This window comes from Panthera leo, chromosome A1 (assembly GCF_018350215.1).
Source record: "Panthera leo isolate Ple1 chromosome A1, P.leo_Ple1_pat1.1, whole genome shotgun sequence".
In the NCBI taxonomy this organism is placed as follows: Eukaryota; Metazoa; Chordata; class Mammalia; order Carnivora; family Felidae; genus Panthera; species Panthera leo.
In genome coordinates this window covers 72049704-72062405 of record NC_056679.1, presented here as the reverse complement: position 1 = coordinate 72062405, position 12702 = coordinate 72049704, and the positions used below count along the sequence as shown (strand labels likewise).

Below are 12702 nucleotides of genomic sequence, written 5' to 3'. Positions count from 1 at the left end.
GGTAACTGTAGTTATGTTAAACTTGGCATTTCAGCAATGACACGGTGGAGTGGGCACTAAGCAAGGTTAACCTGGCATTTCTATGACATCATTTTAGCATATTTACAATCTGTGTTTACAATGTGTGTCTTTCTTACTAACAATTAACCTCCTAAGAAAATTATGAGAACAAGAGCTCTGCAAAGAAGTTGATTTTTCTGTCTCAAACCTATCACAACATGGGGAGAAGTGGGGGAGGGAGGATGACAGTTGCCCCTAGGCTGTCACCCACTATTTTCTTTTTCTTTATTTATCATCAAAAGTGAATTTTCTTCTTGTTCCCTGCACAATTTACTCTCTGGTTAACTCAGTGTTTCAGTGTTTCTCTTCATGTGGTTCCCTCTACCTGGGACACACTTTTTTCAAAATCATTATCTGTCTAAGGCTACTCATCCCTACAGACTCAATTCCAGCTTCACTCACTTCATGAACCATATCTGCACCCAAATTTATTTAGAAAAGAGTATCTTCCTCCTCTTACTCTCAAGGTACTCAATCCCCTTTCCCACCACATTTTGTCACATTTACCACAAATACTTGGTGTAGGGAGCAGCAAACTTTTTCTACAAAGGGCTAAATAGTGAACATTTTAGGCTATGTGTGTCATACGTTCTCTGTGGCAGCTATTTAACTCTGCCATTATAACAAGAAAGCAGCCATATGCATACAAATGAGCTTGTCTGTGTTCTAATAAAACTTTATCTGTAAACACAGAATGCAGGCCTCCTGGTCCTAGTTTCCTGACCTCTGGGTTAGCATAGAAATACAATGTAGGGTGGTCAGTAAAAATCAGGTTGATTAAATCTTATAAACAACATCACTAATGAAAGTAGGATGTATGGGTTAGCTATGTGCTATCATATGATTATATATTGAATACATCCATTATGCAAATATTGCACAAGGGCCAGTCCTATCAATTTTTAATAATATCTTATGTGTCCAAGAGGAAAATCACAGGGTTCTGATCAGCTATATGATCTTAAAGCCTAGACAAAATGATGAAATTCTGGCTCATTGGCTTTCTATTAAAAAGAAAATCTAGGGGCACCTGGGTGGCTCACTCGGCTAAGCATCCGACTTCGGCTCAGGTCATGATATCGCAGTTCGTGAGTTCGAGCCCCACGTCGGACTCTGTGCTGACAGCTTAGAGCCTTGAGCCTGTTGCAGATTCTTTGTCTCTCTCACTCTCTGCCCCTCCCCCGCTCATGCTCTCTCTCTCTCTCTCTCTCTCTCTCTCTCTCTCTCTCTCAAAAATACACATTAAAAAAAACATTTAAAAAGAAAATCTGTAGAGTATATGGTTCCGTGAAGATTATGGCTGATAGCCAGACCAGATTGTTTCTTATTAAAACTATCTGGTTTGCGTTTTTATATTGAATAAAATTAAGTAAATAATTGCTAGAGCACCACACTACCTCTTTCACTATGTGTTTAGTGTTTTAATAGAAACAAATAAATAATTGTAGTAACAAAATAGTCATAGTTGTCACACATTTCATTTTAAGCTCACTTAAAGAAATTGGGATTGAATTCATGTTCAATTTTCTATTTTCATTTCAAATAGATTTTGACAATATTTGTTGCAGGCCTTATGAAGAAGTTTTCTTTGCCAAAGAATTTCACTGGTTTTCAATTTATCATAAAAATTATGCAAAAGGTAATAAAAATTGTCTATTTATTTGGATCAATTCCTATCTTTGACACAATATGCTCTGTTGCCATAGATAAAACATTTAAACAAGATCGTTGACTGGAACACACAAAAAATATTCACACTATCTTGGAAGTGATACAGTATTCTGGACTACAGATTAGAAAAATCTCAGGTAATTAAAAAAATACTATGTAATTTTCCATTGAAATATCTTCTACCATCTTTTAAAAACTCAAAATTATTAACTTCAACTTCTGAATTTCTTCCTCTCCTCTAGGTTCTGTGGAATATAAAAATAGCAAGAAGAAAGGCAAGATAAAATAAAGAAGGGGGAATAAGGAACAAGGATAATTATTTACCCACTGGAAAAAGGAGTCCTTAAACAATCACCTTGTATGAGATTGTCATTTCTATGAAATTTGGTTCTTTTAAATTCTTTTTAGCAATTCACTTCAATATATGCAAATTATGCCTTTAGTGAACGCTGCTTTTTCATATAAATGAGAGATTTAACACTGGATTTAATCAGGGCCTTCCAGGAAGCCACCAGTTCTGGGCACCTGCGTCTTTGGCCTCCTTGAGGATAGAAAATGACCCAACACACAGAAGTCCCGGCACCTCATGGGAACACAGAGAAAGAATGCTGGAAGCATCATTTTTACTTCTCTCTGTATCCCAAACTTTCTGTCTCTGCACTATCTTATAAAAAGTCATATAAATAACATTTACATTCCTGAGGTTTTGTGAAATATAGGATGCATATACAATTTCAGACATTCCAGTAAGTGTGCCTAAGTACAAAAAAAGCAAATAATAAACATGCTTTTCTCCTCCTAGGTACCATCCTACTATTATGGGTCATTCCATGACAATAGAACTAAAAGCCATAGTAGACAGCACAATGTGCTCAGAGATCCACGGAAGACTGCCTGAGGATCCACAGACTGATTTGTCATCATTTAATATGACAAAATACAGACTTGTTTCTGGCATGATTTACCAATTCACTGATATTTTCCCCATTTGGTACATCTCTAAAATCAGCTCCTTTCCTTCTGGATAAGGAAGAGTAAGACGTTAATGTTACAGGGTTATTTCTTCTTCTCCTTTGGCTGCGGTCCTTAACAACTATGTTTGAAATGCTATAATTTACCATGACTATTCCTCGAGCACCAGATGATGTAGTGATCAATCCATCTAAACACTTAGAACAGAGTAAATCTGAATCCTGCATGCTGTCTTGAAATACTGCGGGAAGAACACACTGGGTTCCCTTGTCTCTTGAAAACCGGGCATTTCTCACTGCAGCTAACTTATAATAAGATACTTAATTACGCCACTGAGAATTTTTAAAATAGAATCAAAAATCACAATAGGTGGTGTGGTGCTTAATTTAAATGTTTGGAGGTCTACTCTCTTAACAAATTTGTAAGTCCATAATACTGTATTGTTTGCTATAGGCACTATGCAGTACAGCAAATCTCTAGAACTTACTCGTCTTGTGTTGCTGTAATTTTATACCCATTAAACAAGTCCCCATTTCCCCCTCTGGCAACAACCACTCTATTTTCTGCTCCTATAAGTTTGACTATTGTAGACATCTCTCTCATGTTAAGTATCCCAAATGCACGCACACACACACATACACACACGCATGTAGACACAATACAAATACACAAATACAAAGGGACACAAGGACATAATCTTGGATTGTGAGCAATTTAATCGGTGAGTATTCCACAAGATGAGCAAACATTTCTCATAAATTTTAACTTGACCAACGAGCGATGACTTGCAAATACCAGTAGTATGTGATGCCCAACATCACATGATCACAACTGAGCCAATAGTTCTTGGAATTCACTTTGATAGATGAGTGTTTTGGATTAAAAGCATGTTTCCAGAATGAATTACGCTCACAAACCAAGGTTTTACTGTATTTGGAGGCATAGATATATTTATGACCTTGATTGTGGTGACGACATCATGGGTGTATACATACGTCCAAACTCAATAAATTGTTTACATTAAATATGTGCTATCTTTTGGTTTATCATTTATACTTCAATAAAGCTACAAAATAATTTAGTAAAAATATACAAAGATCCACCTTCCCAAGCAAAGTCTTTAAAATACGTTCGTTGGAGGACTTTCCTTGTCTGTTCCAAAAAACATCTCTGCGCACATGAATGAGAAAAATTATGCTTCAGTTGTCAAAAAGTCAGAGTAAAAATCACATAGGTTAAAAAAATACATGCCTAATGGGAAACTTCTCTGATAAAATAAAACGAAAATTTAAAGATGTCTTTTGCCAGTAAAAGAGATAAATTATCTCTCAAATTGAAAAATCTCCAGATGGTGGGAATTTGGCATGCTATTATTCTTTGAAAGTATGTTTCTAGCTAAGGGAATTGAACCAACTTGCTTAATTCATTAATTAAAATGTACTAATTGATAAAAATGAGGACATAGTTTCTATTTTCTAAAAGCTACAATATTAAATAATTAGCTTTAATTTATCATTCTTCCTCCACTTCCCACTTTCCCTTGTGGGAGTAAATGCTTATGTGTGTTTAAGGACTAAAACATACGCAAAACCTCTTAGAACAAGTCTGATGAAAGAAAACCAAAGGGCAGAGAGGACAAGTAAAAACATGTGAGAACAGACCAAACAAAAAGATGACTTAGACACAAGGACAAATGATGATCCAAAAAGGCAAATACAGCAAACACAAGCTTCTGAATAATAATGTCTGTAGATACATAATTTGTTTGATGATTACAGAAGTCAATGAAAGGAGTTTGATAAATGGTGAGCTCATAAAACTAAGAGCAAAATGTATCAAGAACAGCTTACTTAGTATTGCAGTTGTCACCATTGGTGAGTGAAGGGAACCTTTGCTATGTTCCTGGTAGGAGGGTATATTAGTCCACTTTTTCTAGAGAAAATGATTTGTTTGGGTAATTTTTTTATTGAAAATATTTATTATATTGGTATACATTTAGATGTACATTCTACATCTAAGAAAAAATTGTGCAAATTTTCTGCTACAAGAATATAAATTACAGCATTTAGAACTTGAACAAAGTAAGAGATGATTTAGATTATCTAATAGAGGAGGAATGATTAGATTTGTTTGCTACAACTATACTAGGCAATCTATACTATAGATACTATACCATACCATACCATACCAGACCATACCATACCAGACCATACCTTACTATGCCATAGATACTATACTACAACTATACTCGGGAACTATACTAGGTAATCTATACTATAAATACTACACTATACTATATTATACTGCTATACTATTCTATACCATACTATGCTATAGGTACTATACTACAACTAAACTAGGGAATCTATACTATAGATAGTATACTATACTATACTATACCATACTATACTATACTATACTATGCTATGCTATACTGTACTATACTATATCTTACTATGCTATAGATACTATACTACAACTATACAAGGGAATCTATACTATACTATATTATATTTTACTATGCTGCAGATACTATACTTGTACCATACTAGGGAATCTATAGATAACATACGATACTATACTATACTGTAGATACCATAGTATAATATGCTATAGCCACTATACTGCAACTATACTAGGGAATTGATTATACTATACGATACTATATTATAGATATTATACTACAACTATACTAGGGTATCTATACTGTAGATACTATACTACAGATACTACACTAAACTATATTAAGGAATCTATAGTATAAATCTATAGTATAAATGCTATACTACATTACCACTATATACTATCCTATCATACTATGCTATAGATACTATACTACAACTATGCTAGGGAATACGATGCAGCAACATCAACGATTTTGCATAAAAATGTTTTCAACAAGGAAATGTAGTCATTACATATCGCTCAACCAATTGGCATGTTAAAAGAATGAATACACGATCTAAAACAACAGTTCTGGAGTTGGACGGCTTGTAATAAAAGTTTGTATAAAAACTTGCAACTCTGGCACTTACTATGTAAGATGGCAAACTATTCAAATTTCCAGTTTCTTTTTCTGTAAAAAGAAGAATAATTATACATCCTACTTCACTGTGTTTGGGGGATATTAACAAATGACAATACGTTCAATGTTCTTACCATTTTCCCTGTTGAAGAAGTACATATGAATGCTGTTCACAGAATAGCATAAATACATCATTTGTAAAATATACACGTTTATTGATAGTGATAAGATATGCATATGGTTATAAACCTCAACTGTTTTTTCTCCTGATCTCTTGGAGTTTAAGCATGATTTTTTGTGTTTGCTTGTTTGTTTTAACTTCATTCGCTAAATTTTGGATGTGCAAGAGTATGAGTCAGGAGTTCTGTTGCAGTAACAAAAAACCGTAATATCTCAGCTGCTTAAGACAGCACTTGTGGTACAGTTCCTCAGGGGTCAGCAGAGGTCTCTTCAATCCTCATTCAGAGACCCCGCCTCCCGAATCAGCCACCATCTCAAACACTGCAAGTCCCCACACGGGGACAGGAGGGATGGCAAATCTCTCACTGCCTCTCAAACTTCTGCTCTGGAGCGACACACATCAATTTTGCTCACACGTTTTGGCCAAAGCCAGACACCTACTCAGAAGGAGAAACTCAATAAAAATAAAAATTTATTCTTAGGTCAAGGAGAATTTAAAAGTAATGTGTAGCCTATCAGAAGCCATTTCAAGTTTTTGAGCAGAACGCTGGTATAAGACTAGAGAAAGTTATCTCCTAGCTCCAGTCCCTGGGAGCAGAAATTAGGATGAGTAACTGTGTATTCAAATCGACTAGATGAGAGTCCTCTAAACAAAGATATATATAGGCAATAAGGAATCGAAATCAAGGAGTAATAAGGGTGCCTGGGTGGCTCAGTCAGTTGAGTGTCTGACTCTTCATTTCAGCTCAGGTCATGATCTCACATCTGGCTCTGTGGAGTCTGCTTGGGATTGTCTCTTTCCCTCCCTCTCTGCCCCTCCCCCGCTTGCACTCTGTCTCTCTCAAAAATAAATACACTTTAAAAAAAAAGCAATCAAGGAGTAACAGGATTAATAGAGAGTTTAAGAGATTATCTAAATTATTCCCCTATTTTCAAGATGTAATGATCACACTTAGTCATCTCTAGCGGAAGCAAGTGATCTAATTTAATTTCTGGTGCACAAATGCCTTCACCTAGCCCCTCAGGTGGACTACACTGAAGAGCATCAATACATTCTGCTGGGAGAATTTTTTTTTCCTTGGCCTCAGCAAGCAAGCTGCTGAGGCTCTCCGTCTTGAGAACTGCTGGGCCCTGTAATTGCTTTCTTCACTCATGTAACCACAGCTGCAGTTGTCATTCATAAATGGCAAAACTAATCCTTTAAAAGTTTTCAGATTGGCCATTTGCTTTACAGCATCCAATGCCAATGAGTTTGCAGATGCAGCTGTGAGAAAAGAAGGGTCTCTGATCACTGGTCTGAGCATTGGACTGGCTCTCCTAAATCCTTGGTCTTCATTCTCAGAATCCTCATATTTTGTGATGGTTCCCTGGGAAATCACTCCACTCATCAATACCTTCCTTTCCCTGCAAGGACACTAGGGAAGCTTATTATTGATCTCTAAAGTACTCTAAAAAGCTTAAATGAAATAAAAAGTATCATAATTCTATACATTTATTCAACTCCTTTTTAATAAGATAAACTTTAAATATGTGCTATAAATATGTAACTGATACATTAGTGACTGTCTAGGAAGGTAAGAGACAAATACGTGTTTGTCAGAATTATCGAAGACTGACATCCACAATAATTAAAATCCACAGGACTTTTCTTGCACTAACACTGCATTAAAAAATTTAGAGACAAATGAGAAACAACTGGTAATATGTAGAGAGTGATGTTCTGTGTTTGAGAGATACTTTATATGCTTTTCTTATTTTTCTATCATATAATTTGTTACTTTTAACAATGAATGAATGGATGACAGTAGTGTGAGGGACATTAATTTTTAATCTTTGTTCCTTTAAAAGCATGACAGGCTTACTCAAGCTTTCTAATGACAATATTTTAAAGTGTTTTGTTGTTGTTGTTGTTGTTGCTGTTTTGTGAGAAAGAGAGAGAGTGTGGGGGAGGGCAGAGAGAGAGGGAAAGAGAGAGAATCCCAAGCAGGCTCTGCACTGTCAGCACAGAGCCCAATGTAGGGCTTGAACCCATGAACTGTTAGATCATGACCCAAGCTGACATCAAGAGTCTGGATGCTCAATCAACTGAGTCACTCAGGCACCCTGATGATATTTTATTAATGATCACTGGTCTGATACTAATGATATTTTATTAATGCAGACAGAACAGTAGTTCCCCTCTGGGGTTACTGGTGAAAATGGGGCAAGTCAGAAATAAAATCTCTGAAATGAAAATTTCCTTCTACCCATGCCCTAACCTTCTACTTATAACCATTAGGGATACATATCAGAGTATGGGAAAATACCTACAGAGCAAATAATCTTAAGGACTTTGTCTTCTACATAAAGAAAACTCTAAGTAGTCAAAAAGACAAATGATTACAAAGAATGGGAAGGATGTAAGGAAACTGCAACCCTCAGGCACTGCTGGTAGAAATGTAAAATGGTGTCACCACTTGAAAGACAGTTTAGCTGTACCTCAAAAAGTTAAACAGAGCTACCATATGACTCAGCGATTCCACTTTGACCTGTATGTCCAAGAGGAATTTAAACACATACCCGCACAAAAATTTATTTGTGAATGTTCATAGAACAGTATTCGTGATGGTCAAAAAGTAGAAATGACCCAAATGTCCACTAAGAGATGGATGGATAAATAAACGTGGAAATCCACACAAATGAATATTATCCAGCCAGCAAAAGAAATGATGTACATGGATAAACCCTGACAACATTATGCTAAGTCAAAGAAAACCAAAGACAAACAGATCACATATTTTGAAATACCCAGATTAGGCAAATCCCTCAGGACAGGAAGTAGATCCGTGGTTTCTAGGGATTGAGCAGGAAGGAGAATGGGGAGTGACTGGTGAGGAGGCACAGGATGGGATTTCTTTTAGTGGTGATGAAAATGCCCTGGAATGAAGTAGTGGTGAGGATTGCATAATTTTATAAATATACTGAAAACAGGGGTACCTGGGGGGCTCAGTTGGTTAAGCGGCCAACCCTTGGTTTCTGCTCAGGGTTACTGGCTCTCTCTCTCTCTCTCTCAAAATAAACAAACTTAAAATAAATAAACAAATATACTAAAACCCACTAAGTTTTATGCTTTAAAAGAGTGGATTTTATGGTATTTGAATTATATCTCAATAAAAAAAAATTCATTTCTCCAAAAACAAAACTGCAAAACAAAATGAAATTTCTGGTCTAGCGTTCAGGTAAAAGAAAGTATTTCTCATTTTCCTCTTTCATGAACAAAATCTGTAATAATCTCAATGATTAGTTCCTCCAAAGGCATATTTCATATTAACTTTGCCATGTTCATGTGAGAGGTGAAATTGTTATTTCTTATATTGATAAATGAAAATAATGGAACCAGCTTTCCTCTAGATGCTTTTCTCCTCTTCCAGTGTGCACCGATCTGGAACCAAGACCACACCTGAGGCTACGTGCCTTCTAAAACAGCATCAGCTTATTCAGCCATCTATTTACACAATGCTTTCTCAAAAGTCAACAACTTCCTCAATGTAATGTTAATGAGTTTCAGAAATGTCAGTGGACAATTAAATGTCTCATTCAGAAAGTTTTGAGCAAATGTCCAAACTTTTTTTTTTAGGAAGTGTACTCTTATTCTCGTTTATCTATTTTGCTCATCCCTGACCCCACCCCTCTGGCAATCATCAGTTTATTCTCTGTAAGAGTCGGTATTTTTGTTTCTCTCTCTCTCTTTTTTAATTTGCTCATTTGTTTCTTAAATTCCACATGAGTGAAATCATATGCTATTTGTCTTTATCTGTCTGCCTTATTTCATTTAGTATAATACTCTATAGGTCCATCCCTGTTGTTGCAAATGGCAAGATCTCATTCTTTTTTATGGCTGAGTAAAATTCCATTATATATATATATATACATACATACATACATACATACATATGTACATACCATTTCTTTATCTATTTCATTTAGTATAATACCCTATAGGTCCATCCCTGTTGTTGCAAATGGCAAGATCTCATTCTTTTTTATGGCTGAGTAAAATTCCATTTTATATGTATATATACATACATACATACATACATACATACATACCATTTCTTTATCCATTCATCCATTGATAGGTTGCTTCCATATCTTGGCTATTGTAAATAATGCCACAATAAACACAGTGGTGCATATATCTTTTTGAATCACTGTTTTCATTTCCTTTGGGTAAATATACAGTAGTGGAAATACAGTATCATATGATAATTTCATTTTTAATTTTTTACATTTTTAATTAAATTTCTATTTTCCACAGTGGCTGTACCAATCTGCATTCCCATCAACAGTGCACAAAGGTTCCCTTTTTTTCCCACATCCTCACCTAGACTTGTTATTTCTTGTCTTTTTTATTGTAGCCATTCAGCTAGGTGTGAGATGATATCTCATTGTGGTTTTGATTTGTATTCCCCTGATGACGAGGGATGTTGAACATCTTTTCATGTGTCTGTTGGCCATCTGTATGTCTTTTTGGAAAAATGTCTGTTCAGATACTCTGGCCATTTTCAAGTCAAATTATTTGTTTGGGGTTTTTTTGGTGTTGAGAGTGCAAGTTCTTTATATACTTTGGATACTAACCCTTCATGGATAGATCATTTGCAAATATCTTCTTCCTCTTCCTTTCAGTAGGTTACTTTTCTGTTTTGCTTGTTTTGTTTCCTGGGAAAAACTGTTTTTTTGTTATTGTTGTTGTTGTTGTTGTTTTTAATGTAGCATTGAACTAAACTGAACTGAAATTGAACAGACCTCAAAGCTAAACTGATCATGTAAGAGCACGTAGGTGTGGGCATGTGTGTGCACCTGCACGCATACAATAGAGAGGGAAAAAGAGAGATATTATATTTCTCCATGTACTTTCAGTCATGCAAACTGGATGTATTATTAGTTCTGAAAAGACTAACCTTTCCATATTCAGGGATCTCAGCTATCTGTTAAATAAGATATATATGAATTGAGTGCATTTGACTCATAGGAGGTGGTAACAGGCCTGAGAGCCCTCACTTACCCCTTCCAGAGCAAGGTAGATCCGAGCTTCCTTGGCACCTTCTGATGCTCTCCTCTGCTGACAGTGGGCAGGAACGTGGGTGCTCACACTTTTTCCCATACCAGCCTACTTTGCAGTCACATCTTCCACAATTACACTGTCCGTGACCTTCACAATGAGAGTATAAAAAATACGAAAAAATAGACAATGAAGTCAGAAGTCAGAAATGAATGTTTTCTTTTCAACAGTGAATATCACAAATAGCCAGGATCTTCGTTAACACCATATTAAACATTAAAGCAAAGGCACATTTTTCTCAAGTTCTTTAATACCTGGTTTACATTGATTGATCATGAGGAGTAAAGAAAAGCAACAATTCCCTATAAGATAGATGGGTTCGTAGGGCTATAAACTTGAATCCATCAAAATCCAGGTGCTTGCGATTGCATTGGTCTGCTGGGGCCTAAATGGAGTATGTGATGGATTTGGTAATTAATTCATGTGGAGGAGAGCCATAGGAAATTGAAAACAATTTGCTTTTGAAACAGGTCTTATCTTGTAGAGGCCCCCACACTTTATTTTCATTACCATTTTTCTACACACGACATGCTTAGCCTAGAGACGCTTAGTCTAAAACAAGTAACGTCTGTGGAGTTCACATTCCCTGAAGATCAATGTAATATACACAAAAGAGGTCAGGAAAGATATTAAAGTTCTTTACACATGGTCACAGGGCCTGTAAAGAATTGTGATGAGCAGTGGCGTGGTAAAGCGAAAAAACAAACAAACAAAAAATGGCCTACGTTATCAATCAAATAAGTGGATCTAAATCCTGGTCCTGCTATCTATAGGGTAGGGCTGGTCAAACGTCAACTTCTCTGAGATTTAGCTTCTTCATATTTTTTTGAAGTTTATTTATTTATTTTGAGAGACTGCGCATGAGCAGAGGAAAGGCAAAGAGAGAATTCTAGGCAGGCTCTGCACTGCAAGGCTCAAACTCATGAACCGTGTGTGAGATCATAACCTGAGCCGAAACTGGACTCTTAACCAATGGAGCTGCCGAGGAGACCCTAGTTTCTTCATTTTTAAAGAAGATAATAATACATTATCCACATTTATCAGGAAGTACATAATATATCTTAAAATGCTACATAAAAATGAGCTATTGTTATTTTTATTCATTTGAGTCCACATATGTAAACAAGTAGGAATAGAAAGGAAAGCAACAGAGTTGAGCTTTCCTTAACTCCTAATCAGCATTCAGATATTCATTATTACAGATGCAGAACACTGTGGATTTCTATAATTGCTGCAAAAAATGCATGAAAGATTTTAAAGGAAGTGGAATTGTACTTTTTTTAAGTAAATCAAAGATAATACTAATGAATGAAATTCCATGCTCTTTCGTTTTTGGCATCTGATATTAATATAAACCATACAATAAGGAAACTGTCCTTCAGTGAAGACTAGTATGTTTTCTCAATAGTCTGTGAGGTGTGTGGGCAGATATCTATCATTTGAGTTGGAAGAATTGGACAATCCACATATCTGGAAGCTTTTCACCACCTATTAACCTGGTTCATCATGGAACGAATCATAAAATCATAGGTCAAAGTGGAATGAGATCTTAGGGATCACTGAATCCAAATTTTGCATTCAATGCTACATCCAATTAAACATACATTTATTGATCACTTACTATGTAACAGACTCTAAACAACAAATTGCTGTTGTCCTTAGTACTCTGCCTTTGAGATCATCATTTTAAAGG

At 35.8% G+C, this 12702-nt stretch overlaps 1 protein-coding gene across 2 annotated transcripts in view; it reads right to left on the bottom strand.

Annotated features, from left to right (window-relative positions):
- Window positions 1–12702, bottom strand: part of ITGBL1 (integrin subunit beta like 1) — a 215140-nt gene that overhangs the window by 96753 nt on the left and 105685 nt on the right. For both annotated transcript variants that reach the window (XM_042930028.1, XM_042930031.1), the window contains exon 7: window positions 10953–11099. In XM_042930028.1, coding sequence (XP_042785962.1) covers window positions 10953–11099 — 147 coding nt within the window. The remainder of the gene's footprint in view (window positions 1–10952; window positions 11100–12702) is intronic.